This window comes from Sturnira hondurensis, unplaced genomic scaffold, assembly GCF_014824575.4.
Source record: "Sturnira hondurensis isolate 20B ecotype Veracruz unplaced genomic scaffold, ASM1482457v3 Scaffold0002840, whole genome shotgun sequence".
NCBI classification, from domain to species: domain Eukaryota; kingdom Metazoa; phylum Chordata; class Mammalia; order Chiroptera; family Phyllostomidae; genus Sturnira; species Sturnira hondurensis.
The window spans coordinates 29571163-29595984 of record NW_028075471.1 but is presented as its reverse complement, the minus strand read 5'-3'; the positions used below and the strand labels follow the sequence as shown (position 1 = coordinate 29595984).

General features: G+C 44.6%; 1 protein-coding gene across 4 annotated transcripts in view; it reads left to right on the top strand.

The window, feature by feature from the left end:
* Window positions 1-24321, top strand: part of ITPRID1 (ITPR interacting domain containing 1) — an 86054-nt gene extending 61733 nt beyond the window's left edge. For 2 of the 4 annotated variants that reach the window (XM_037041190.1, XM_037041193.1), the window contains 5 exons: window positions 16479-16561; window positions 16870-18168; window positions 22043-22170; window positions 22930-23041; window positions 23503-24321. In XM_037041190.1, the coding sequence (XP_036897085.1) occupies window positions 16479-16561; window positions 16870-18168; window positions 22043-22170; window positions 22930-23041; window positions 23503-23808 (1928 nt within the window). In that variant the 3' untranslated portion in view covers window positions 23809-24321. The remainder of the gene's footprint in view (window positions 1-16478; window positions 16562-16869; window positions 18169-22042; window positions 22171-22929; window positions 23042-23502) is intronic. The other 2 variants (XM_037041192.1, XM_037041191.1) reach the window with 2 other exon arrangements.
* The last annotated feature ends 501 nt before the right edge of the window (window positions 24322-24822 follow it).

Here is a 24822-nt window from a genome sequence, read left to right as displayed (position 1 = left end):
ATATAAGTGTAATGGTTTATTTCTAAACCCTCTCAGTTTTATTCCAGTGATCAATATGTCTATCTTTATGTCAGTGCCATACTATCTTCATTACTGTAGCTCTATAGTAAGTTTTAAAGAAGGAGGAATAAGTCTTCCAAATTTGTTCTTCTTTTTCAAGATTGTTTGCCCACTCTGCATTCTTTGCATTACCACATGAATTTTACAATCAGCTTGTCAATTTCTGTGCAAAAAAGATGAAACTGGGATTTTGATAGAAATTGTATGAAATCTTCAAATCAGTTTGGGGACAATTGCCATCTCAACAATATCAAGCCTCCTGACTTACAACATGAAATATCTTTTATTTATTTGGTCTTTTGACATTTATTTTAACATTGTTTTGCAGTTTTCCATGTACAAGTTTTGCAGTACTTTGGTTAAATTTATTTTAAGTATTTTATTCTTTTTGATGATATAAATGAAATTGTTTTCTTAATTTCAGTTTTGGACTGCTCTTTGCTAATGTATACAAAAGACATTGATTTTTATATATTGGGCTTATATTCTACAACTTTGCTGAACTCATTTATTAGTTCTAATAGTTTTTTAGTGGGCTTCTTAGGATTTTCTACATAAAGGTTTACATTAACTGCAAATAGAAATCATTGTGTTGCTTTCTTTTCAACCCAGATGTCTTTATTTCTTTTTTTTTTTTTGACTAATTCTACTGAAAATAGTAGTGAAGAGAGTGGACATTTTTTTCTTATACTTAATCTTAAAAGGAAAGCATTCAGTTTTTTACCACTAATATGACATTAACTGTGGTGTTTTGTAGATTGTTTCTGTGCAGATGTTGAACTTGCCTTCACTGTTCTAACTACTTATAACTCCACCTTCACTTCCTATGCAGAACCTCAAGGTCATCTGGAGGTGAGAAATGAGGGTCTTTTCAGATCTTTGCTGGTAACTCACTCAGCCCTGAACATGAATATAGCCTCCTAGATGCATGGGAATATATCAGCACTTTTCAAAGTCCCCTAAAGGTAGGAGCTGGCTTCTGGTTGCTCAGCTAGTCAGTCACCACCTCAGGCAGCTGCAGTGTTAAATAATCACCATTGGTTGTTTTCAACAAATACCCTGATGATACAGCTTTTCTCACCTAAGGAGCTGCAAGTCAGGCCATATAAAGGAAAGTCTAGTGAATAGGGCTTTGACAGAGAGCTGCTGGGCAGGTCAGTAACCGCTAGGGCTGCTCGTTTTCACAGCTATCATTGTTTCAGGAGTGTTATTAACAGGCTAATTTGGAGCTGGCAAGAGGATGATGGAGTCAGAGAAAGTTAAAAATGCCACAGTTTACTGTTCTCAGTTATATCCTGCTGTATTTTCTTGAATCGATGTTCCTTAGATTGTTACAAGCCGTTGGTTAATTCTAGAGTTCTGAAAAAGTTGATTTTGACAGTTTTTGCCAGTGTTCTTGTTGCTCTTGTGGAGTATTGGGGTTGGGGGTTAGTTTTACACTACTCCAGAGTGTTTTTCTCCCTTTATGTCTTTGTAATAAAACACACTTTCCAATGTAGTTTTAGCGAGATGTCCGCAAGGAAAAAATTCTGTATGTTTACTCCACCACTTTAGTAAGAGCCTACATTTGTTGTATTGTTCAGTAACAATTGATTTAAAAGTTTCTACTAGTAGAATATCAGGTAGTAAGACACACCAGAAGGAAAGCTACTCTTGGTTAAGGTCATCTTCCTTTGAAATCCCCATACAATCATAGTCTGTTTCACATTAGTCTGAAGCCCAATCCCAATAGTTATGTTTATAGTTACATCATATACTCCACCTTCCTGAGTTTGGAAAAGAAAAGCCTTCTCAGAAATGCAGATATCATTTTTAACTCTTTATTGTTCTTTGTATAGCATTATGACATTAAGTTACATTCGTGTCATTCTTGCCATTGAATGGTTTACAAAATCTATACTTTATCTAGTAATTTAACAAATACTTATTGAGCCCTGACTGTGTTCAGAGCTGTAGATAATTCAAAGCCTCTAAAAAAGGAAGAAATGACATGCACTTAATAGGTTTATGTACTTCATGAATACAGTAATTTTCTGTTCTGTTCAATTCTGTGTACCCAGATCCGCAGAACATGTGCAGATCCCAGTACATAATGGGTATTCTGTAAATAATTGTGGAATTAATTAACTAACTACTAATAATTTCAGGAGATTTTAAAGCCTATAAAAATATCAAATGGGGTAATGAAGTTTATGGTGTCCTGGCACAGCTGTGTTATGGTGGATAATTTAGGTTTTCTGAGGCAAGAGTATTGAACACCCTTGTTATCAGATTTTAGAAAGGTCATTGCTTATTTTTGAAATCTACTTCAGAAACAACCACTGAGAAAACTCTTGAGTCAGTAGCTTCATTTGTACTTTCAGATCACAAGGAATCCTGGAATGTCCTCTGGTCAATTGCTAATGTTCCATCACCATTAGCCAAGAGATTAAACGGATATTTCTTTTTAAGACATGAGCTTTCAGCTTGAGAATGTAATTTAGCGTAATTAATTTTATATTTTCTTAAGGAAAATAAGGGTGGCTTTGAGAAAGTATATATTGACTAGCAATATGTATATTGCAATATAGTATATTGCAATATAGTAATATATAGTATTGTATAGTAATATACAATAGTATATTGTATATAGTATATAGTATTGTATAGTAATATATAGTATTGCAATATATATATTGCACTATATATATTGACTAGCAAACCTGTAGAAGTTACCATAGTCAAGAATTTTGTCCCTGAAAATAATATAGGTTCATTAAACACATACTGTCAATGTGTTCTTATTTATTCTTTGAATGTGGATGTAAGACTGACTCATAAAAAAAAGATTTTATATGTGTGCTTTAACGGAAAAAGCATGAACATAAGGTCAGGTCATGTATATTACCTACCATAAATTATCTGAGGGCCACAAATGTCAGTGCTTCCATTTTCATGATGGACATTGTAGAATATATCCAACTTGGAAGTTGTAAGAACTAGAAACATGTATAGAACATGAAGAACAATAATGGCAAGAAGAAAGTGGTAGTGCTATTATTATTACTATGGATCCATCTTGAAAGTAATTAGCAAATTCTCTTCTCTCATTTCTATATTTCTATGGAAAAGATACAAAGACATGATTAATAGTCATCAATGTATCATCCCTAGTATACTCTTAAGCACAATGGGACCTTAACTGACTTTAAAAAGCAGAAATTCTTTCTTTTTTTAAAAAAGATTTTATTTATCTTTAGAGAGGAAGGGAAGGAGAGAAGGAGAGAAATATCAATGTATGGTTGCCTATCGTGAGTCCCCTATTGGGAACTGGGCTGCAACCCAGGCATGTGCCCTGACTGGGAATCGAACCGCAATCATGTGGTTCGCAGGCCTGCGTTCAATCCACTGAGCTACACCAGCCAGGGCCAGAAATCCTTTCTTGATTCTTATGAGCAAAGTATGTGTAATTACATAGACATTAATTTTCAGATATGATCAACATCATTACTACTAATATACTAAATGACTAATTAAGAACTAATACAAGCAATATGCTAAGGTTTACTGAGGATTCTAATTCAGTTGTCTGTTAAGCTTGTCAGCTTCTTAACAGACAACTGAATTAGGCAAAGCTTAGACACTGTTACAAGATGCCTACTATGCACATGAATATGTACATTGTTGGAATTCTTGACTTTTTCAAGAATTATGGTTTGCTTATTAGTAATATTACTTTCAATTGATCATGACTTTTAATTGTGGCTTTTCTTGATTTTTAAAAATATAAATTATGGTTCATTTACTTTTTCATGTATTAAATGTATGGTTAGCCCTTCAGGGCCTAGTGATAAATATTTTACATATTTGAGCCTTTTGCTTTCAATAATTAGATTCTTCCACATGCCAGTCCCAGAGTTCAGTTATGAATCATCTCTACCCTTTAGACTGGGTTCCCCAGAAGTGGAACTAGGGAGAAAGGTTTGTGTTAAAGTGATTCTCAAGTGCTCTCAGGAAAACCACTGGGAAAGTGAAGAGGGCCCGGAAGAGAGGGGGTTAACACACTTTGTAACAGGCTCTTCCACACACCGACAACGATGCATTTTCTCATTGTCTTACCGATTCCACAGGAACTATCGGTCATTTTAGCTTTGGAAATAGCTAATACCTTCAGTCACACAGTAGCTTCCCCAGAGAGCTGAGGAAATAGTTTTCAGTGGCTTTCCCCCCAGATTTCCTTTATGCCCCAAAGGAGAAACAGCATGAGGATTATGCACAAGTGGATGAGACCCAAACAAAACACAAAACCTAAAAGGCTCCTAGAATGCATATGTCATCAACATAAAAATGATAGCTTGTCTTTCAAACTGCTGTCAGCCTCCCGAATCTCTCCTGCCTACTTTCTGTCTTTCCAAACCCCAGTGCTCTGTTTATAAGAGGAATGATTTTAATCTCCGTGGTTTGATGCACAGTGCGGTTGTCCCGGTCATATTTCAGTCTAGATAGTCTTCTCTTCCTCAAGCCCCCTGTTGCTTGCATTGCAGGTGGCATTCTTCTTTCCTTTCTAACCAGCTGCTCCTGCGCAGCACCGTGAGGTGGCGAACAGCTGGAGGGGGCTACCCCCGAGAAGGGGGCTCATCAGCGGAGCCATGCTTGTCCCAGTGCAGTTTGTCTATCAGCTTGTTCAATTTTTAAAGCATTCGGCGTCTTTCAGGGAGAAAAGCCTGGAGAAGGGACAGCCCTATTGTGACTGCGATCACCTAGGTAGATCTGCTGCACTGCTCCGATTGGGGCAGAAATCCCACCGGCAGTTAAAAAAAGTGGCAGACCTCTGCTGAGGAGGTGCTGGATGCTTCTCAATGTCAAGCATTTCATTGAGAAATATGAAGGCTATAATAAAATTAGCCTTCAGTTTTGGATTGCCAGAGGTATCATACCCCTCTATGCAGTGTTAAGCATTTCTAAGCTAGGCAAGGAGGGCATTGACATAGTATCCAGATATCCCCAACAGGTTCATTAAAAGAAAGTGTATCATAAAATCAAAACCATCTTGCTTTTTGTGAAGAAAATGTCACCGTAAGTGGCAATAACAGAGCTCAGACAGGCTGACTCAGAGGAAACACATTTGACTGCTGTCCTTCATAAGCAGACGCTGTTTAGACCAGTCCCTCACCTTCCAAATCTTTCGGTGTCTTGTCCAGGAAGGGAAAAACAGCACCCACACTTTCTTATGGTTTCCTACTTCTCCTCTGTGCCCCTTCTCACTCCCACAGTAAGTTCAGGATGTTGAGTTGAAAGAGTGGAGATAAAAATAATTGAATTTCAGAAGAAAATCTTTGACTTCAGAAGAAAGGTACTTAAATTCACCTCTAAGACTACGAATCACTGCAGGAAAAGAAACTAAAGTTCCTTTTCTATTTGTAGCGAGGGAAATGGTGGAGAAAGAATTTCAGAAGCATACATATGTACTGTCGTTAGAGAAACCGCACCTGCTGTGCAGACATTTCCTGGTGTCATGACCTCCCTGGGGCCTTAAGGAAGCCGTGGGAAGATGGAGCCCACTGAGCTCACAGACTCTCAGGAAGTGTTGCACCGTCTGGGCACCATCAGGAGCAAGCACCGTGATGTCTGTATCCAGATCAGAAATGTGATCATTTTTCCAAACTTAGGATCATTTCTACTTCACATACATCTCAAATCAATCACCACCCAGTTTGCCTCTCCCGCCAAAACAGCACTGAGGCCCCATCACAAGTAATTAGGGCTGCCCCTGGGAAAATACGAAGAGGGGCAAGTTGGCATCGTTCTTCGGAGTGCCCCGCTTTCGTTCTTGTCCTCTGATGCAGCGCTGCTGGACACTTCTGGGTGTTGCCAGCCCCAGGTACCAAGGTTTGCACAGCTTTAGGTCAAGAAAGGGAGGGTGCAAGACAAACTGGCTCCAGAAGGCTCTTCCCATAGAGAAGGTAGAGCTAATGTTAGAAAAGGCTTTGAGCTACGAAAGCAAAAGGGAGCCCAACAAGGCCAAAAGCAGATGCCCAAAACCTTCTTCCTTGATTGGGTTGCCACATAGAACCCCCAAATTATAGTTCTGTATTAAGACTTACCTGCCATTATTTCTAATCTGTGAATGATGACACCAAGATTGATGAAAGTTAAGTAACTCACTCAGGCTGGCCCAGCTGGAAGGTGCTGGCATCAGGACAAAACCCTGATTTATCTGACCTCAGAGGGCATGTCCTGCAAACTCCAGGCTGCAGAGAACCCACCGGTGTAACTTTATCACAGCATGTGCTCTGCTGCTGCAGACTGCCTGCCTCGAGAAGCCACAGTGGGTGAGATGGCTTATGACTTGCTTCCTGAGGGCCTGGGGGACACGAAGCATTTCCGGATTCCCTCTGTAAGACTTGACTGCTCGCCACTTGACTGTGTGTCTGGGACAGCACCTTCCCCCCTGCCCTCCTCCCTGACTCCCTGCCTACCTTTGTCTTCTCCCAGTGTCTAAAAATCATACTTGCTTTACCTTTAGTCTGTCTATGATAGCCATAATATTTTATTGGCTTTTTAAAAAAATATTTTATTTATTTATCTTCAGAGGGGAAGAGAAGGACAGGAGAGAAACATCAATGTATGGTTGCCTCTCATGAGTCCCCTGCTGGTAACTGGCCCGCAACCCAGGCATGTGCCCTGACTGGAAATCAAACCGCAATCGTGTGGTTCGCAGGCCCGCGCTCAATCCACTGAGCTACACCAGCCAGGGCTTATTGGCTTTTAATATGGATTGAGTCCCCCTCTTTGTAAACACCTGCAAGGTGCCCTTCCTGTGTGTCCATGGGCTTTAGTGAGCCGTGTGCATATTTGCATTAGATACCTAGGGGTGAAGGTGGAGTGAACTCATTTTCAGGCCACCAGAGTTTCGCCATTGTAAAATGGAAGACTGAATGACTGCATTTCTAGGCCAACCTCCATACTTTATATATGAGAGGGTAAAGGCCCATGAGGTTTGTTCCTAGTGCCAGTGATAATTAATGACAAATTCAGACCCAAGACTCAGTCCCAAATCTTCCATTCTGAGTGTTTGATGATTAACCACTGATCTGTGTAACATGTTCCTACCTTACTCTTTGTCTTAACTTTTTGTGTGAAGCTAAGTGTAAGCAGCTTAAATCTACTACATCATAGTATTTCAGTGGCAGAAATAATGCCTCATTTCTCTTCAATTCCCAGAATTGACCTTCATGCTAATATATAGCAAACTTTCAAAAGTATGTGTGTTGAAGCAACAGGCCATCAATGACGTTTTTTAAATAAAGCATATTTTTTAAACAGATAAAGAATAGAGTAAGCATTTATTAGGGTGCCTTTTTAAAAATCTTTTATAAAATGAGGTTATAAGTGCTTAATCAAAATAAAATGATCTCTCCTAAAATTAAAGCACTACAGTTCAGATTCAGCTTCACTGAACATTAACAAGACAGTTCTTCATTTACAGATACTTGGGAATGATAAAAGTCTTCTGTAAACTTTGTGAGGACTTCTTTTTCTGTGACTAAATCTGTGATTTTTCTAATGTTAAAAGGAGCTGAAGCTGATTCTAAAATCAAAGAACAGACAGAAGTTCAAGTGGGTTGTAAACTTGGCAAAAACATGTTCTATCAAGAAAAAAAAGGATTCCGCCTCAAACCTGTCACTGTGCATGTATCTTCCAATTTTCCTTTTGCAAGAGCAAAGTCCAGAAAAAAGAATCATAACATCACATAAAGCAATGGAGTATATTTGTGACTAAAGATATTAAAATCGCTTGTTTGAAATTAGGCCAATCATCGAATGCCTTCTGAAAAGTCAATCTGAAATAGGCCACCTTCTGGCTACAATTCATGCTTTAAGTTTGGGTGAATGCCCTTATGTTCCGAGTGTTGCCATTGATAACATTTTAAATTGCCATCACTAATCTGATGCTACTGGTAGAAAAAAGTTTTTCTAATTAATTTTTGTTTGTGTCTTAGTATCCATAGACCCAGGATTTTTCTTTTCCTCTGTTGTCCCACCTCCCTTCTCCATCATGAATATCCCAAAAGTAGATACAGCAGTCTGATTGGACTGTTTCCCCATAGTAGGTACTCAGGATTTCTCTTCTGAATAGGTTTTAGCATCTGAATCCCCCATTTCCAGGTCTGTGAGACTGGCTCTAGAGGAGGAGCCAGGGCTGCTAGGGCCCCAGATAAAGGAACGTAGTTTTAAATGTGCTCAAAGGCTCTTGTAAAGGCAGTTTGACTGTGAGGGCTAAGGCCATGCTCAGAGTTCCTTCCCAGAGCGTTAGAATGTGAACTTCAGGAGTGGGGAGGTATGGTCTCCTTCCCTGCGTATCCCTGGAATTGAGCACATTGCCTCACACACAGTAGGCACTCAGGAGATAAGTATTTGTAGAGTGAATTTATAAATACAGCAAGCTTTCTTTTAGAGGGTGGCTAATCATCTGTTTTAAGACGATTTTTTTTATTTGGTTGCTCAGAAGGCATACCTTGTGAATTACATGTTTCTAAAACAAATATGTTGGGGAAGATGTTCTGGGTACTTTTCCTTGTCATCAGTTTAAATTAAAGAGCATTCCTAGTATTTTTTTTACCATCTATTTTACCCTTAACCTGTGGCTTTGCCCACAGACAAGCTCATCAGATGCTGCGCTGTGTTTTTCAATTCTCCCCACCGTTCACCCAGGGCTTGCCACAGAACACCCGGTCAGTAAATGTTGCTGTTAAAGGAGTGGAGATTATATATAAAATATGTTTTAATAAAACTTTAAAATTACTTGAAAGCAATAAAAAATAACGTTAATAATGGGGAGAAAAGGGGACATGAAGATATTCTTTAGAGAATCATTAAAATGAGCAAGACCAAGAGACAAAGGTGATGAAATACGACAGTTACAGGGAGTAGTGTCCCAGGCCTCTGTCCATCTTTCCTCCAAGCTTGCCTGAGGTAAGGTCACCCCTGCCTCTTTGTTCATGAAAAAGCAGACTGATCAGAATTAACCTGAAAAGATACGGGGCTGTGTGAGCACTAGTGAACCATGGCATTTGTGATGATCTGGTCCACGGTGCTGAGGGCCTGTCACTCTGTCAGGGAAGAGATGCACATTCAAAGGGCTTCACTGAAAAGATTTTTGAAAGAACTATAGACTGAGGGGGGCTGGATTCCAAAGTTGGTAAGAGGTGGACACACCCTAGGCCTAGCAGGAGTAGCAAGCTGTGGCCACCCATGAGTGTGAAAAAACAGAGGAGAGAATTGTGTTCCTGGAGCCTGGCAAAGGCGGAAGCCTCAGAAGGGGAGCCCCTACCAGGAGCTCTGGCCAGGACGATCCATAGCTGTTTTCAAAAGGAGGCGATGGGGAATCAATACCCCATGCTCCTTCTTCTGCCCTCGGTCTCCTACTGCTACACGCGTGACAGCCCAGAGCACAGATGGGGCAGAGAATGACTGGAGTGGGGACAGTGGAGGTGAGGAGGGGCAAAAGGGAACCAACACACCAACCACCCGGTGGCTCTCCTTGTCTCTGATGCATCCATGTGTCCTGCACAGTTCCCGGAAGGCAGTGATGGGGAAAGCATGAGCCTGGTTTCTGATGAAAATCTTAGTTCTCCAGTGCAGCAACTCCAGTTTTCTTTCCTTTTCCATCCTGGATTATGACTGTCGATCGAGTAGGCTGCCGTGCGCAAGGACTTCTGCTGCCTCTGCCTGTCTGCGCATTTGACATAACCACCCGATGGTCAACTGTTTGCTCCCAGACAGCTGCACAGGAGCACAGACAGTTGGACTGGTTGCCTCCACAACCACAACAGTTGAATCAGTACAGACATGAAAAGCTCCAGAGAAACTGATGTTACAAAACTTGCAATCCAGCTATTGTCTCAAGTGGTGATGGGGACGGTGTTCATTTTGTGCTGGAGATGTCTTCTTCCTGTTGAAATATAAGAGAAGCACTGGGTCTAAATTAAAATCTGTCATCAGATTGTTGACAGACAATCTGTCTGTCTGTCTGTCTTCATTGTTCTTCCAGGACAATGAAGGCAAGTGTGCTGTTAAAGTTTTAACTTGTTTCATCCCACAAGTGTGCATGAACAACCCCTGACCACTTCATGCCGCTTCGCTCCAGGCACACTGGCCTCTTTCTCCTGAGGGCAGAAAGGCAGCTTGTGGGGGCGGAGGGGGCAGGGAGAGGTCGCCAAGTCACTCGCTCTGAATATTTTACTCCACAGTATCTTTTCAATGTGCTAAGGTAGTGTGTTGTTAAGACAATTTTAAAGAACATGGTATTGAGAAGATGCCAGAGGAAGAAGTGGGAATGATGTATTTTTAGAATACAGCACTCAGACCACAGAACCAACAGAGAAGGTTCTTTGTGCTCATTTCCCTCTCAACCAGCATCTGCCTGTTAGATGCCAGGAGATCACGAGGGCTCGTCTGTTGAGTTTGAAAGCAGAAATCTGGCAAATGGAGAGTTCTATACCCTTTCAAGTTGTCTGTGGTCTGTTCTCTTCAGCATATGAACAGTGACTTGGCCCACAGCACAGTGTGTCTCAGGACTGTAGATAACACACACAGGCTTCAGAATGGAGGCTGACATTAGCCTTGACAGGAGGGAACCATGGTCCCAGACGAGCTACATCAAATTCCACAAGCACACAAATGAAGTCATTCCTTCGATTTTCAAAACATGTATTTCTCCGTGTGGAAACAGAGGCTGACCTTGGACTGACAATGCTGGGAACCACTCATCCAGATGGCAGCAGCCTCAGCTGTGTGTAGACGTGAACTATCCCGAGGCCAGAAGGGGCCTCCTCTGCTCCATGCCGGTCAGAACACATCGCGGCCTCGAGCTGCAGGTGCCAGATTTCACCTCACACATTGCCGAGAGCTTATTCAAAAATACCAGACACAGTGGCCTGCAAACCCTACCCTGCGAGGGCAGACTCCAAGGCTCTGGGGAGATTGACGCTGGGGGGCGAGGCCTGGGGAGGCCAGGAGAGCTGCCTTGAACGGGGCTGGTTAGACTGTTCTGCGTTACTCCGCAGAGTACATTTGGTTCAATGTAAAAGCATTTTCTGAAGCGCATGATATGTTCTGACTACGTGAGAGGAGGTCCATGTCACACAAGTATAAAAGCCATGGCTAGATGGCCATCTCTAAGGAACGTTCTGGAAGGGATTTGTGCATTGGATGGCAGGTGGCTCCATCCTGTCTTCTTACCTGGGTGCCTGCGGAGTGACCGTGACCCCCTCTCAAGTCCAAACAACCCACACTGCTCCCTATTGTCTAAATGCGGCTGCTCCCCATGTTCGCTGCTGCCCAGCCTCTGACGGCTGTTGAGTCTGCCTGTCTGAAATGTCCACCTCGAAGATCACTTGCTGCCGTGCCTCAGCTTCACTCCAGAGTTGTCACAGAATTTTCCGCCATTCAGGGATGGGAGACAGAGGAATGTGGCAAAGGACTAGGCAAAGTAGAATAGTAAAGAAAAGATGAAGATGGCAAGCCCCAAAGAGTCTAAGGTTGAATGTTCCTTTGGCTTGACACAGGGCACCTCACCCCCAAAAGACTCCTGTCAGTTTCTCTGCCCTCGTTCACATCGTAATTCCATAGGCTTTTCCCCCTGAGCTGCTAGGAACTCAAACTAAGTTAGGTGTGAAGCTGGCCAGTAGGATTCGGAAGCTTTTATGAACAAGCCAGCTCAGAAAAGGAGCCCTTTGGTGGACTTTTCAGAGCCACACAGGGCCCTGGCTCCTCTGTGCTGTGCTGTGGTCGGTGTGAGGCTGCCACCTGCTGATTGTTCGGACAAAGTGCCCGAGGCGGCTGTCTCCTTCCAGGCAGAGGCTTCAGAAGGTGGATGGGTCCTTCCCAGGAAGGATCCACCAGTGTGGGGGAGGCAGCATCTAACTCTGTGAAGGGAGTCCTGTGCTGCAAAGGGGAATCTCTAATAAATATTAATACTTATACTCACTAATGAAATTGAATGATATTAATAGTAATCAAATGATATCAACAGTGATTGAGTAGTTAATATTAAGATGCTATTCAGCAAAAATTTATATATATAATTATATCATCTTTCTATATATGCATGTCTTCATGTATACATTATTGGATAGTATTCTTATTGCAACCCCACAAGTGAAATACTGTTACCATATCCATTTTTCCCCGGAAGGAACAGACTGAGAGCAAAGTGGTGTGCCCAAGATCATGCCCTAGTAAGTAGGAGAGTCCGAATCTGAACGCAGCAGCTCCTGGAGGTGTAAGAAGGGGACGGCAAACGTTTTACTTTAAGCCTTTGTTCCAAAACAGAGATTGTCTAGAAGGTTTTAAGAATAGGGATGCACCAGGACCCTTCACACCTCACAGTGCAAACTCTGCACCAAAGCATGTAAATAGGACAAGAAGTTCCAAATCTATTTTGTCCATCCTTCAGCAAGGTTTGGCCCTCTGGGTGAATACCTCTGGGTTCCCCCTCCCCCCCCACTTCCTTCTATAGCCTGGGGCTCGAGAGGAAAGGGCAGAAGGCAGTGCTGTCTGGCTCTCGTCTTCTGTCTGCGTGCTCTGTGCCCTGCATGGGAACAACGCAGGATGCAGGGGAACAGGCTGTGGTGGGGCCTGAGGCACACAAGGGGGCTTTGAACAGGAGGTTTGCATAGAGATAGTCCGTGGAGAGGCTCCAGCCCTTTGAATAGCACCAAAAAATTTTTGAAATTCTGCATTGAGCTTTTGAAAGGTTTCTGCTGCAATCACCATTTATTTTATACCCATAGTTGCTAAAGTAGAATTTTTCTAACTCTAAAAGGATCTGGAGAGTTTTAATATTGGCCGAGTTAATTATAACAAGAGCAGTGAAGTGTTAAATATTGCACAATATTGTAGAAATCCTTGCACGATTTTCTGTAATAGTACACAATGTGTGTACACTATTTCCTTTGACAATAAGTAAACAAGTGTTCTGTCCACCCAGGTGAAAATCTGGATAAAAACTGTGCATCACAGTTAAAGGAAAATTTTACAGACAGTTCCTTACATGCAAATGAATCAGTTTTCTAACAGGTGTTTTTTTTTTCCATTGTCTAAGTCTTTGTTATAAACCCCACACTACCTTGTATAATTTTTGTTTATGTAGTCAAGTGTCTTTTAGAAGATTTAGGTAACAAATCTTTTAAATGCACCCACACAGGGTTCTTTTTCTTTCTTTCAGTATTTTAAACATGTTACTCCACTATCTTCTCACTTGGACTATTCTGATGAGAAATCTGCCTTTCTTACCTTTGTTTCCTCCACATGTAATGTTTCTTTTCCTCTGGCTTATTTTAAGACTTTTCTCGTGGTCATTGGTGTTGGACAATTTCATTTTGATGTGCCGTGTTACAGTTTTCTTCCTATTTCTTGTGTTCCAGGTCGGTTCACCTTCTTGAAACAAACTCTTCTTGGAAACGTGTTGCCCACTGTGCTCCCTCTTCTTTGGGATATTCCAATTACCCATGAACTTGGGCTGCTTGGAGTTGTCCTGGTCTCACTGATGCTCTTTTGATTTTTAAAATTCCTTTTTGTAATTTCTGTCTTTTATTTGGGATTGTTTCTATGGCCCTGTCTTCAGTTTCACTGACTTTTCTTCTGCCATCTCCAAAATGCTGTTAATCTCATCAGTATAACTTTTACCTAAGACACTGTAGTTTTCATCTCTAGAATTTTAATCTGGGTGTATTTGACTATCTCGTATTCTCTACTTAACACATTTAATCTTCTGCTCCTCGAACATATGGATGATCGTAATAATCAGTGTTTTAATGTTCTTGTTTGCTAATTCTCACATCTGTGTCAGTTTTAGGTTCATTTCAATTGATTGATTTTGATTTTTCTTCTCCCTAGGAAATCTGGAAAATGAGCATTCATTTTCAGATTCATTCAGATTCATTGCACACTTAGTAGTTTTTTATTAGATACCAGATATTGTGGGTTTTGCCGGTGGGTGCTAGATATTACTGTGTCGCTATGAATATTCTTCAGCTTAGGTCTGAGACACAGTTGAGTTACTTGGAAACAGTTGGATCATTTTAGGTCTTCATTTTAAGAGCTGTTAGGTGGGAACAACACTCACTTGAGAGCAGATTATTCCCCAGTCCTAAGGCAAGACCCAGCTGCGTGCTCTGTCCTGCCAATGCTCTGTGAAGTGCGGGGCTTTGGCCTCTGGCTGGAGGGAGCCAGCACTATTCCAGGCCTGGGTGAGTGTCGGGCATTGTGTCTTCTAATCCCTCCCAGTGCTCCTTTCCACAGTCTTCTGAGTGTTCTCACGTGCACACGCCGATCAGTACTCAGCTGCACACTCGAGGGGGACCCTGTCGAGTTCTCTCTTCATGCAGCTCTTTCCTCCCCTGTCCTGACTCCGTGAGCTCGAGCCGGCGCCATCTTTCCAGACTCTCCGTTCTGCCTCCTCAGCCTGGGGGTCGCTGGCCCTGCAGCAGGGCCTGTAAACGTTGTCAGGGTGACCGCAGGGCTCACATGATCTGTGTTTTTAATGACCTGAGGTCCATTTTCCTGAAACTGTATTTTCATAGACTTTGTCCAGTTTTTTAGTCATTTAGGTGGTAGGGAAATCCCATTTTTGTTACTCCAGCTTGCCAGAAGCAGATGTCTTATTTAGGGCTATGACTAGTAAGTATTTTTTATACTTTACCCTTAATTATATGACAAGAAATAACAGCTGTGTGAAAAGACATTGTGTCCTCGAAACTTGGCTCACATTCCCTTCATATCTCTAGGCTTCAGCCATTGAAGACTGACATCCTCTGACTTTTAGCTGTTCATTTTATTTGAAGTGAATTCACAAATGTGGAGTTTATAAATTTTTAATTCTACAAGTCTAAGCTTCCTCCTGTCTACGTTGACCTCAGCGGGTGGCACCTGGGGTGTGGGCTGGTAGACACCACACGCCCCCACCCCAGACTTCGTCTCCACTTTGTCAGACGCGTGGGCAGGAAAGGCTGGTCGGAGGCAGTCCTACAATGGAGGAGGCGCTGCTGCCCTTGTGAGTGGAGCTGCCCTGGACAGTTGGATCTGGAACATACATGCAGAGGCTGGGTTGTTCATCTCCCCCCTTTGAAGTCTTCTGCAGCAGCTAGTCCTTCAAGCTAAGAAATTTTCTGCTTCTCATTAGGTACCAGATATCCAAGCACCGCACCCACCACCGTCAGCTTTTCCCTTCTGCCCACTCCCCAGACTCAGGCCAAGTGTTGTCTTCTCTCCTCCTCCTTCCGCTTTTGGTATTATGAGGAAGCTACATTCCAACCACCCTCTTCCCGACACTTCCTAGTCTAGCCCATACTGTAGTGTAGCTGAAGGCATTGCTCATTAAAGAAGAGGGGGGAAAATCCTACAATTTCATCTTTAGCTGGATAACTCCCTAGCAACCACCCACTTCCCCAACTCCCATTAACACAGCCGGATATTTATGTAAGAAGTTATGGACAGGCTTAGAATTTCAAGATGGTCATGCTTAGAGAGTCATTGCCTGCTCACACTCACCATTGCTCCTTCTCTGCCCCTCCCAGCCTCTCCAAATGACAGGATCAGCATTATCCAATGTGAGCAGGGACTGGTGGTCATATAAGCAGAGTCCAGATGAGGCTTGTAGGGGGTTCCCAGCCAACATTTAGCCAAAAGAACAAGAATATGTATGTCTTAGTCCACTTGGGCTGCTGGAGCAGAATACCATACACTAGGTGGCTTAACACAGAAGTTTATTTCTCACAGTTGTGGAGGCTAGAAGTACAAGATCAAGGTGCCAGCAGATTCTGTGTCTGGCAAGGGCCTGTTTTCTGGTTCGTAGATGCTCATCTCTTGCTGTGTCCTCACCTGGTGGAAGGACGGAAGGACAAGGGAGCTCTCTGGGGTGTCCCTTATAAGGGCACTAATCTCATTAATAAGAGCCCTGACCTCATTGCCAGATAACCTCCCAAAGGCCCCACTTCCTAATACTGTCACCTTGGGGGTTAGAACTTCAGCACATGAATTTGGAGAGGGGACACAGACATTCATTTACATACAGACCTGTAAGTTTGGGGTGTTACTATTTATTTTTAGCCTGACTTGTAAGGCATGTGCATTTCCTTCTGGATTTTCTTCCCCTCAGTAGAGATCACTGTTTCACAATCACTGTTATTCTAAGAGATGGTATTTTCTCTCCTCTGTTTCGTGGTTTACTCCTTGTGTTAGGAAACCAGTGATGCAATTTGACATGGATGCTCTGACAGTCGGGGTGGGGGGGAATCCTCGGAATTACCCGTCTCACTTCTCCTTCCCCTCAGTGGGGATCTACAGCACGTCGGGCCCTCGGGGCCTTTGAGCCCAGTTGTGCCGGCCCTTTCGCCGCACCATGCTCACCCCGGCCTCTCTCTTTTCTTCTGCAGATGCCACAGTGAGTAGAGCAAACAGCTGCCAGTCTGACAGCAGCGGGTTCCTGGAGGAGCCACCGGAACCACCAGCCTGGCAGGTTAGGCGGCCACTGCAGAAGGGGCGCCATAGTGTGGGAGGAGATACAAGTTCCCAGTGTGCTGCCACGATGGGAAAGGGCAGCTGGTGCTTAGAAGACAATGCCATAGGGCCCCAAGGAACAGGGGACATTAAACAGGGTGCCAGGAAGTTCAGCATTCCTCTGCCTTTTACTTCCTTTTAATTTTACTAAACAAGTAAGCTGAGCCTCATGATAGTAATGATAAGGGGAAAAAGAAAGCACACATTAAGCCTAGTGCCCCCCCAACCTTCCTAACACCTTTGCCTCCACCCTGGTTTCTTCCACAGATGCCTTCCTTGCCTTCAGGCCAGAGCCCTGCTGAGGATGGATGCACAAAGCCAGGGGGTCAGAGCCTGTGCTTAGGATCAGCCCAGCACTGCCAGCGAGACTCGGAGGAGTCTAGCTCCAAGAGTGGGGCAAGTACGTCCTTTTCCAGCCAATACTGGAGTGTCTTAGAAGACAAGTCCCTGGAACCTGAGGTGGAAAAGGAGTCTCAGCTGGAGGCCATGGGGGTGCAGCCAGGACTTGGAACCTCAAATGTGGCCCTGAGCTGGGCCACCACTGGAGGATATCACCCAGGAAAAGACAGCCACCAGAGGCAGGCCCCGCCCATGCCCCAAACTCAGCATGAGGCCAACATCAGCAGGACTCCCTGCCAGGGTGACTGTCCCCTGGAGTTTCTGGTGACCCAAGGGGGCGAAGGGTTTCTGAGACCTGAGGGAGCCAGGGAGGCGCATGTGGAAAGCCACCCCTGGGATTCTCACATATCCCCGAGAATGGATGGTGTTCAAGACAAGTCACTGCCTGCCAGGTCTGAGGCCCCAAGAGGAGCAGGAAGCAGTAACACCTGTCCTGACTTCAGCCACTGCTCCCAGTCACAAGGAAGTCCACCACCGCCTATCCCCAAGCCCAGCTCAGTCAGGACCTCTGCAGTGGACCTTAGTCACACATCCGAAAATGCTGTACTCCACCTAAATAAGCTGTCTGGGAGTGCTACTCCTCAAGCAAAGCCAAAGTGTGGGGCCTTGCGTCAAATACCACCCCGGGCAGAACCTGAACTGGGAGCCCTTCCTTTTGGTGCTGACTCAAACGCCGATCGCTCCGAGTTGGTGACAGTCCAGATGTCCTCCCGTCTGGTGTCAGCTGCTCAGAGTGCTGTGGCCTGGGGGACTCATTCTAGAAGAACAAGTTCAGAAGGCACTGTGGGTGACCCTGTTAGCATGACACAACCAGTTCTGGGGACAGAAATCAGACAGTCCAATGATGTTTCTGTCCAGACTTGTATGTGGGAGCCCAGGTCCTGGTGCTGCTGTTCGGTTCTGAGTAACGAGGCCCTGCCCCTCACCGAATCCATCTCCCTAGACTCCGGCTTCCCCAGTAGCTGCCCCGTGTGCACCTGCTGTGCCACACCTGCCCACTGCCGGGGCTGCTGTCACCACCATCCCCACTGCCACTTGGAGGGGCCAAGCCCCGGCCCAGTGTCCTCGGCCTGTAGGCACGGCCTGCACTCACATGGTCATCTGGAAGCCCAGTTCACGAAGACTCTGGAAGTCCTGCAGGACACCGCGGTGAGGGAGCTGTGCTCTGTGAGTGTTGATCTCTGCAAAGGGGGGCGGGGCGCAGATGAGGCAACAAACTCCAAAGGGGTGATGTTTGGCCTGCCTTCTAAACATAAGCTCTTGGAGTGTGCCTTCCCATTGCAAATCACGAGTAGTGTTTGTGGAGAGCTTTATGGTTTATGGTCTTCTCTCACAAATGTCTGCTTATTTTACACTTCCTGTTACCTTGTGAATTAAGGAAGGCAAATTTTATTATGAATTCATATTGTACAAAGGGCTGTAGAACCTTATATACATCCTTATGAAAGATTATAAACATTGCTGCATTTGAACCTCATCTACAGTGCAGTCTAACCAGTTCTCTGTCTTACAGTCACTTAGCCGTGTGATCTCACACAAGCCAACCAGTGTCTGTGAGCCTAGCTCTGAGCAGCCCCAACAGTGTAGAGAAATATGGCCACTCGAAAGGGTCGTTCCTCTTGACTTGACTGTGACCTATAGCAATTCTGCAGGAGGTGAGGACTCCTGTGGCCCAGCCTCAGACTTGTGTGTAAGTCTTTGAAGAATAGGAGTTTAGACGAGTGTGCATATCGCCATCCCGTGTCTTCTAATACCTGGTCTCACATCGGCTTAGTCCTCCCGCTTCTTAGAATTTGCAATTATACCAAAAAATGATATTTTTATATCAAACTGATTTAGCATTGCATATCTGCTGAAATGCATACTACATTGGGTGTTACTAGAAGACAGTGCATTTCTCTTTATTTAAATCCAAGGAACCACAAGCATACACTCAAAGGAAACACACATAAACGTGCATATTTGTACTCCTATGTACACACGCACAGAGGCAGAAAAGCAAGTGAAAATAAGGTATTTCATTCACCCCTGAAAGAGGCTACTTAACCAAATGAAAGAGCAGACTCGGGAACAAAGAGAAGAAGCCTCCACAGTGANCTTTATTTAAATCCAAGGAACCACAAGCATACACTCAAAGGAAACACACATAAATGTGCATATTTGTACTCCTATGTACACTCGAAGGAAACACACATAAACGTGCATATTTGTACTCCTATGTACACACACACAGAGGCAGAAAAGCAAGTGAAAATAAGGTATTTCATTCACCCCTGAAAGAGGCTACTTAACCAAACGAAAGAGCAGACTCGGGAACAAAGAGAAGAAGCCTCCACAGTGAGCAAGCCGGGGTCTGCAGGCCTGAAAAATATGCTGGAGAAAAACAGCTCCACGTTGGATGCTGGGTGCTAGCTAAGGATAGAAAAGTTCATCACTCATGAGAAATTTGTCTAGAAAACAGGTCTGGGACCCAGTGGAGATGACAGGCAGAGACTGGCGCCGTCTCTCACACGGCAGTGGGAGTTCCAAGCAGAGGCTGAAATGAGAAGTGCTTTAGGTGGAAAGTTCAGGAAAATCTCCCCACCGCACCCCCTCAAGTGGCAGCAGGTAACAGTGCAGAGAGGGACACACTTGGCCGGTCAATGCCATTTCCATGGTCTCAGGAGTCCCCTGAGACAATGGTTTACTGACATAATTAAATGTTTGTGCCTAAGTGAATTCTTCACAATGATTTGTTAATTTAAATTTTTTCAGAAAAGAAGATGTATCATAAATTATATTTTTTGGCATTAAGAAATTCTTTTATAAAGCTTATTATTTACATTTAAAGAAAAAAGAAAGCACCCACAGTTTAGCCAGTTCAAATTCATTGTTTCTTGGTGGCGTGGCTCTGGCCACCGAAGCTGTCCTAGTAGTGTGGGCCAGTAGGGCAGACCTTGTGTGATGTTGTGTTACAGCGCAGCTCTTACATTACAAAAAAAGTCCAAAACAGTCCCCTCTTTATTTATTTATTTATTCATTCATTCATTCATTTGCTGAAGCTTTTCTTTTCTTTTTTTTTTGGAATTACTTCAATGCTTGTTCTCCAGTCCAAATGTATTTTCAGTGTTCCCAAATGGCCAGGAGATGGCAGTGTTTCAGAATTTTCCACCTCATTCCCTTGACAGGGAGCCCCAGGCTGGGTATCTTAGCCCCCATCCAACCTTCCAAGTACAAAACCTAAAATAACTAGAGGAGACAAACCATTCAGTGATGATGATGTCTAGCCTACTTGAGCAGCCTGTTTCCATGTCCCTGGTCTCATTGACTGTGGCATGGTGTCGCCCTTTAGGAATCTGCTAGGACCACACATCAGCTCCCTCTGAAGGGACAAATAGCTTCTCTGGGCGGCCAGCCACACTGCGGTCCCCGCTGTGACTCAGAGAGAAAAAATGACCTGGCAGGCGTGGGTTTGACATCTGACTGCCACATTCTGACTTGGGACAGTTGGTTAACCATTCCGGGTTACAGCACTTTATCTTGAAAAGAAGTTCTTCGTAGTCACTAAGATCTTATGTGGCTTGAAGAGACACAATTGCCACCTTTCAGACACTCTTGCCAACACCAAGAATGCCTCAAATGTGCCTCTAACGGACTCAGGTACACTCACACGGAAGCAAAAGTGACTAGAGAGCTCTGCTATACCAGCATGTTCTTCGACACAAAAATTAGAGGATAGAATCAAAACTGAACTCTCCAAGCAAAATGATGGAGAGCTTCCAATAGAAAATAGCATTCCTAGGAAAATAATTTTTATTATAATTCCAGTTTTTAAAAAATATATCATTGGGCTGCCAGGATCTTGGCCATGTGGTTTTGAGGTGAAGGGTAAGAAATCCTGGGCTCCTTTAAAGCAGGGCTGGGTGGAATTAACATAGCTGTAAGACTGGTTTCCATGGAAAGAGGAAGAAAAGGTTAAAAAGAGGCCTTCCTGAGAAATCAGTTTGCTTTCAAGAACTTCCCAGAGGGCCAACTTCATGGCTCCACTTTCATCTCATTGCTTGCCTGTGTGCAAGGAATGCTGGGGAATGTAGTCTTTTTACTTAGACTCATTGCTGTCCCTAAAATATTAGAGTTTGCTTGTAAGAACAAAGGGGAGAAAGATAGTGGGTAGGCAACTAGCAGCCTCTGCCTCACCAATCAGAAAGGGGGTCCAAACCCATGGGCCTGGTAGAGAGAGCATTAGGCTCCAGCCAGTTTTCATGTCAGTCAGGTGGGTAGGGACGATGGGCTTTTGGTTGATAAATCCACTCAAAGCATGGTCCAACCTGGGCTGGAGAACAAGATGCCTGGTAGGAACACAGCGAATCAGCAGAGTGCCTGACAAATGGGCAGGGCTTCGTGGCTACAAGAAGGTATTTAAATAAGGAAACCAAAGCACACAGAGAAAGTAAGGGTTAAAGAATGATTCCCATCAGGAGCGGTGCAGAGCAGGCCTCAGAGGATGGTTTAGTCCCTGGTTCCAGTTCATGGCAGGACGGGTGCCTAGTGGTGCCTGGCTTCCTGTGGGTGGGCTTGTTAGCTGGCTGGAGGTGACCCCAGACTTCAATCACTAGGGACTGTGGTTAAGCCAAGCTAAGACAAATAAAAAATGTTCTTAGAAGACTTTCTCTAAATAAACATAACCATCTGAACAAATGTATTCAGTGCTATTGAGGTTCCGAGTGAGGTGGTGCTCAGCTACAGTTAAACAAGGTAGACTCGACTTCTCTAACCACACGCCCGCCCTCTGGCCATCTCCCCCACCACTACCTACAATCTCCCATCCCTACGTCACTAGTCCCCCAGACTGCCTTCCCACCCATCAACTTCCACCGCCCTCCTGTCTCAGCCAGTGCTGCCTCCAGTGGCTTGGAGAAGCCCGAGGCCCTGCTTTCCCTGCTCTCTTCCCCACACATTAGCAGTACGGCAAAGCGGTGGACCCAGGTGGGATGGCAGGCTCCACCGTGGTAAACTGGCAGCGAATCAGACAGACGTCCTTCTGAACTCTTTCTGTTCTCAGTGCACAGCCCACGAGATGGAAGCAATGAAGAGGCTCTGCCAGGGTTTCCGGGAGCATTTAGAAGAAATGGAACAGCACCTTATAGGACAGCAGGCACTCTTTTCCAGGGACATGTCGGAAGAGGAGAGGTAATTATACTTTCCTCTGAAGGAACCATAAGGGTGAGTACCAATCCCCACACCTGAAGCCAGGAAGAGTAATCAGGGCAGGACAGAGCGGCACCCAGGAGCCCTTGGCCAGCTTTGCCCTGGTTTTCATGTTCTTGATTTCTCAGTGGGAGTCTTTGAGAGCCATTGGCTGGACAGCCACATGAACTCTTGAAGGCCAGGGCTCTCTGTGGTTAGAGGTGGGCCGTAGTAGGTCGAAGATCTGCCAGAACTAGAAGAAGTCCTAGCCAGCAGGGTATCTTTAATCAATGTGACAGTCTCATGTAAGTACTAATGGTGGGCTTATGAGAGTTAGAAAACCTACATTATTATCACATAGATTAAAAGTGCATAACCCAAAGGAGATGGGTAGTCGCCTGAGGTTAGGGGTGGGACTAGGGGTCACCTGTAAAAAGCCACAAAGGTTCTTATTGGGAAGGCAGGAGTGTTGCAAATCTGGGTGGTAACAGTTGCCCAGCTTAATATATTCACTAAAAATCATTGCATTGCACTCGACCTAGGTAAACTTCATGATGTGTAAGTTACTCTGCAACAGAGTTGTTCAAAAAGAGAAACCTTGCCCTGGTAATATACCTGTGTCTGCAACTGCTACCAATGAAGAAGGGGACACTCTCTTGGGAGAACTAGCAAAGAAGTGACCTACATTTTGAGAGGAACAGTGGAAGATGGCACTTGGGTGGAGGCAATTGTGAAATTTGACTTTCCATTATTTGCCGGCAGGAAGGAGGCAGAGGACCTGCAAACTTTACGCAAAGCCCTGCGGCAGCAGGTGGAGGAACTGGAATTTCAGCTAGGAGACCGGGCTCGGCAAATCAGAGAAGGGATCCTGTTGGTACGGGGCAAGGGGGTGTGGGGTTGGACTGCAAGCTGCCCACATGGGCGGGGTGCATTCAGTGGGAAACTGGAGTGTGTGGTCATTTCCAATTCAGGAGCTAGGTACCAGCGCCTTCATTTTAAGTACAAAGAAATTGAACTCCAGAGAAGTGAATTGGCTTGCTCATGGCCGTATGGCTAGCTGATGGTGATTTAGGATCAGAACTCAGGTCACCTGACCCCATGCCAGTCTTTCTCCCTGCCCTGTAAACAGTGTTATTAACCCATTTTCCAAATGAGAACAAGAGACATAGCTTTGGACTGAACGTGGGCTCAGTCATGGCCAGCACCCGCTGTTACCTCACACACCCACTCTGGAGAACTCACCACCCATCCATGCCTCTCCCACACGTCTGAGTTAGCTGTTTTGGTGTGTAGAAGGTAAGTCGCCCACTCTTTTTGTTGTCATTTTCCTTTTAGCAGCTTGAGCTTCTCACAGGAGAACCCCCTGAAAACTGTACAAATCTGCACCAGTATGACTGGACAGAAGACAAGAAGGGCCAGATTCCACATGCCCAGACCCACCCAACCTTGTCCCCTGGGGCTCCCTTCCCTGCTGACAACAGCCAGGAGGCTTCCTACCCTCATGTGAGCCACGGGGCTGCCTGTCCTCCACCTGCCTTGGAGCGCCACACCAGGATGTCTCCTCCAGCTCTGGAAGAGTTAGGTGCAGCCCTTTCATCCCAGCATCCTGTTGGAGAAAAGGAGACAGACATGTGCCTCTAAGTCAGAGTGGGCTTGATGGCCTTCCTGCAAAATGCAAGAGCACGTTCTAGCCAGAGAAGGATCTCTACATTTCCCCAATGAGACTTATTTCTTAGCCTGTTATTGGCTATGTTTAAAAACATTCTACTGTATGCCTAAACCTGGGAGAAACTCAGAATATTCTAGTTCTCATTCATTACAGAATAAGTGAGCAGCTACTGTGTGCCTGGCAGAGAGAGTATGTGGCGGCCAACGTAGGTACAATTAGTCCTCTTTTCTCATCAATACCTTCTGTGACTAGAAGCAAAACGTTGTATAATGAAACCAATTTTGCCACAGACTAATTGCTATAAACAAGAGTTAAGCTCCCGTGGCATTTAATCAACGCCATAATGAAATGATGTTGGAAAAAAGGCACGTATTCAAGGATCTGCTGTATATCTCAAAGTACATATGGTGTACGGTCCTCACCCTGCTCAAATCTACCGTCCTCTTGGGGAGAGAATGTAAATAAACATGTATGAATTGAAAAAACCTGTGTGAAAATGCTTTGAAGGAAATAACAAGATTTACAAAAGAGAAACGCAGCTGGGAGTCTGATTTAGGCTGGGGGATCGGGAGGGCCTGGTGACAACCAGGAGTGATAACAGGAAATCCAGGCACAAGGGCCAGCCAGAAGTACCAGTGAAGCACTGACCATGGGCCAGCGAGTCTCCTGTGCTCGGGACAGAACGGTGAACAGACAGAGCGGTTCCTCCTCGCAAAGACTTGGTTGAAGAGTGAGAAACAACAAATAATTCAACCCTGACCAGTGCCGTGGTGAGGACGAGTGTGTGGTGTGGGGCGAGAAGTGTGCACAGTGGTCAGATTGGCCGGGGACGACCTTGCTAAGGCAGGTGAGGGAGACAGAGGAAGCTGTGTGGAATCCTGGGGAAAGAACCATCTTTAAAGCAGAAGGAATGAGAGTTTCAGGCCCTGAGGCAGAAACAGTGAGCAGGACTGAGGGCCTGAGTGATGGGAGAGGGGAGGGACAGA